This window comes from Garra rufa, chromosome 22, assembly GCF_049309525.1.
Source record: "Garra rufa chromosome 22, GarRuf1.0, whole genome shotgun sequence".
NCBI classification, from domain to species: domain Eukaryota; kingdom Metazoa; phylum Chordata; class Actinopteri; order Cypriniformes; family Cyprinidae; genus Garra; species Garra rufa.
In genome coordinates this window covers 1,643,497-1,646,727 of record NC_133382.1, presented here as the reverse complement: position 1 = coordinate 1,646,727, position 3,231 = coordinate 1,643,497, and the positions used below count along the sequence as shown (strand labels likewise).

Genomic DNA, 3,231 nt, shown 5'->3' with positions numbered 1-3,231 from the left:
ACTTATTCAAAATAGATCTTTTTTGACATTATTAATATCTTTTTACTGTCACTTTTGATTATTTCAATGAGAACTTGCTAAATAAAAGTATTAATTTCTTTTTAGAAATTCAACCCCAGACTTTTGAACACCAGAGTGTGTTTCAATATTCATCATGTTTGGCTATTAACAGAGTTTGTATTGATGAAAAACTTGAAGATTGCAAAATCAATGCCCTGTAAACAAACCTGTAGATATTAAACTGAGTTGAATTGAATTGAAGGCAGCACAGTATGACATCTAAGACTCCAGACGGTCTGAGAGCTGTCAAACACAGCATATCACTTACAAAATAAATATATTTACTGCTACTGTCTGATTATGTTCAACCAAAGCTCTGCTTCCTGCCTGTGATCTACAAACCACACTGAGCTCTTTCTAGGCTGAGGTTTTCATGCAGAAATACATTGATAATTAATCGAGTGCATCAGCAGATAATTTCAGGGACAATGGCAGCACTCTTCATTTTCCACATTGGGTCCGTCCTGCAGTTTTTTAATGTTGTTTAGAGGTGACTCCTGCTTGCTCTGATTGGCCTAATGAGATCAGAGGAGATTGATGACATCAGAGCGCAATCCCCCGCCAGAATCAATCTCCACACCTGAGAAGGAGGGGTTCGGACAACAGAAATAGAGGAGAAGAGACAGAGATCAGAGCGTAGTCTGTTCACAGACAGATCGGACAGGAGAGGAGGAACCACCTCCACACTGATGATCTCCTAAGAGTCTTCAGGACCTTTCTCTGACTGCTGCCAGTCCCATTCAGCAGGTAAATGGAAGACTTTTTTTGTACTTTAGTTGTTTTTGGTCAGAATATATTAAATATTTGTTACATTTACAGAACGGTTACACACAGCAAAAAACAGGACTGAGTTTTTTCATGCTGCAGTGGAAAAACATTTGCTGTAGTAATATTTGCTCAGAAATGGTTACAAAAATAATGGAGACTAACACTTTGGATTAAACATGATATTTTTAAGTTTTTACACTTTTAAAACCTGTTGCAATAACTTTATTTCCAACTTTGAAAGTGTAGTTTTCAGTATTTTAACATCTCTATAAATGCACAGCTTTTTTGATTATACAGTGAGTTTCTAAACATTGTTTGGTTGATTTGGAACAATGCATATTTTTTTTATGAACATTTATAAGCATTTTCTTGTTTCTTCTTTCATTTTGTATATTTTCTTTAAACATTGAAAAATGGTAAGCTAAAAAATAACATATAAATAAAATGGTTTTATTCAAGTCAGAAATATAATGTAGCATCACTGAATCAGTTGAAATGCATTAATTCATCATTGAATTTTTTTTAATCAAATCTTATCTTTATGTAATCTATTTTATTTTCATGGATTTAATTGTTTAATATGTTAAAATGAGTTCAATATCTTTTGGCAGATTATGACTTTTTACAGTTTACAAGCATTGTTCAAGAGACTTTTCAAATTAAATATGTTTTCATTTATTTCCTCTGAACAGGCAGGATGGCTCGGGACATGTCAGATAAAGACATCCTGAAGATGGAGCTGGAACAGCTGAAGTTGGAAGTGAACACTCCAAGAACTGCGGTGAGAACTCCAGTCATTAAAGGGACAAATCCACCCAAAAATATACATTCAATCATCATTTACTCACCCTTGCGTTGTTCCAAACTTTTGTGACGATTCTGTGATGTTTTAATCACCCTCCAGTCATTCCAAAACATAAAAGAAGATATTTTAAAGAATGCTGGTAACCAAACAGTTTCATTACCCAGAGACTTCAACTCTAATTTTTTTTTTATCCATATAATGAAAACCATTGGGAATCAAAACTGTTTGCTTACCAACATTCTTTAAAATATCTTCCTTTATTTTTTGGAATGACATGAGGGTGATTAAAAGATTACAAAGTTTTTTTTTTTTTGGGATGAACAGCCCCTTTAAGATCTCCAGAACATTTCCAACACCTGCGACTACTCTTAAAAATAAAGGTGCTTTAAAAGGTTCTTCACAGCGATGCCATAGAACCAGTTTTGGTTCCACAAAGAAACATCTTTGTTTCTTTATAAAGGTTTATAAGGTTTTTTTTATGGCATCATGAAGCGCCTTTATTTTTAAGAGTGTACATCCTCTGATTGAGAATGTTACTTATTTGTTTACTGGACACCGTTATGAGATGGCAACAGGCAATGAAACCATATTTCCTGTTTCTTCTTCTCAGGTGTCAACAACAGCCCCAGAGATCATTGCGTTTGTTGAGGGGAGGTCTGGCGAAGACCCGCTGGTGAAGGGCGTCCCAGAAGACAAGAACCCGTTCAAGGAGAAGGGAGGATGCATTATTACGTAGCAGCGGCCCTGGAAGCACCAGGGCTACTTTTGTATAAAACATCAATATTTGTTCTAGAAACTCTGTACTACATTTTTAAGCAACCACTTTAGTTAAAAAAAAAATACAGTTCCAGAAGTATAAAAGGACACCCTTGTGTTATCCAATATCTTTTGTGATATGATGTTACCTGTCTCTTTTTAAAATAAACTCAATAGCAGTTTAACCAAATGTCTTGCTGGTTGAATATCACAGTGTTAATCCTTACCAAAAAAGAAGCATACTTCAAGTTTATTTTTAAGTATAGTAGTATACTATTAAGGGTACTATTTTAAAACTCCTTGTGACTAAATTGGCCCACTTTCTAGTAAATAAAAGTACACTTTTAACTATAACAGTAGTAAACTTTGAGTACACAACTCGTTTACATCTATGTTTTCAGTTTGTACTGCAAGTATGCTAAAAGTGAACTTTACATCATACTTTAAGTATACTACTGTGTCCCTATTTAGGTATTAATGTGTATATATTTTGTGAGTTATATTGTGAGTAATATTGTAAGTATATTTCTGAGAAGCACATAAAAAGTTGAGAAAGTATACTTTCCTATTTTTTAGTTTAGAAAAAGCATACTAAAAGCACACTTAAATAAACGACTTTTCCATAAGGGAAAGCAAACTGTAATCTGACTTTAAATGGACAGTTTAACCAAAAAATGCAAATTCTGTTATCATTTGCTAATCGTCATGTTATTTCAAAGCTGTATGAGTTTCTTGCATACAGAGAGAAATGAAACTGATGGAGATGGACAATAAAAGGGGTGAACTGTCCCTTTAAGTTTGTAAGTGTCAATATCAATATAGTACTGAAGATCTCCAACCCT

General features: G+C 33.9%; 1 protein-coding gene across 1 annotated transcript; it reads left to right on the top strand.

Moving 5' to 3' along the window:
- The first annotated feature begins 680 nt into the window (after window positions 1-680).
- LOC141298377 (guanine nucleotide-binding protein G(I)/G(S)/G(O) subunit gamma-T2-like) lies at window positions 681-2,579 on the top strand. Its single transcript, XM_073828893.1, has 3 exons — window positions 681-807; window positions 1,521-1,609; window positions 2,244-2,579. Exons 2-3 carry the CDS (start codon window positions 1,526-1,528, stop codon window positions 2,367-2,369), a joined length of 210 nt encoding a protein of 69 aa, XP_073684994.1. The 5' UTR covers window positions 681-807; window positions 1,521-1,525; the 3' UTR covers window positions 2,370-2,579.
- The last annotated feature ends 652 nt before the right edge of the window (window positions 2,580-3,231 follow it).

Coding starts and splice junctions, on each gene's coding strand:
- LOC141298377 (XM_073828893.1), top strand. CDS start 1,526: ATGGCTCGGGACATGTCAGATAAAGACATCCTGAAGATGGAGCTGGAA. Junction 1,610..2,243: donor TGAACACTCCAAGAACTGCG/GTGAGAACTCCA, acceptor TCTTCTTCTCAG/GTGTCAACAACAGCCCCAGA.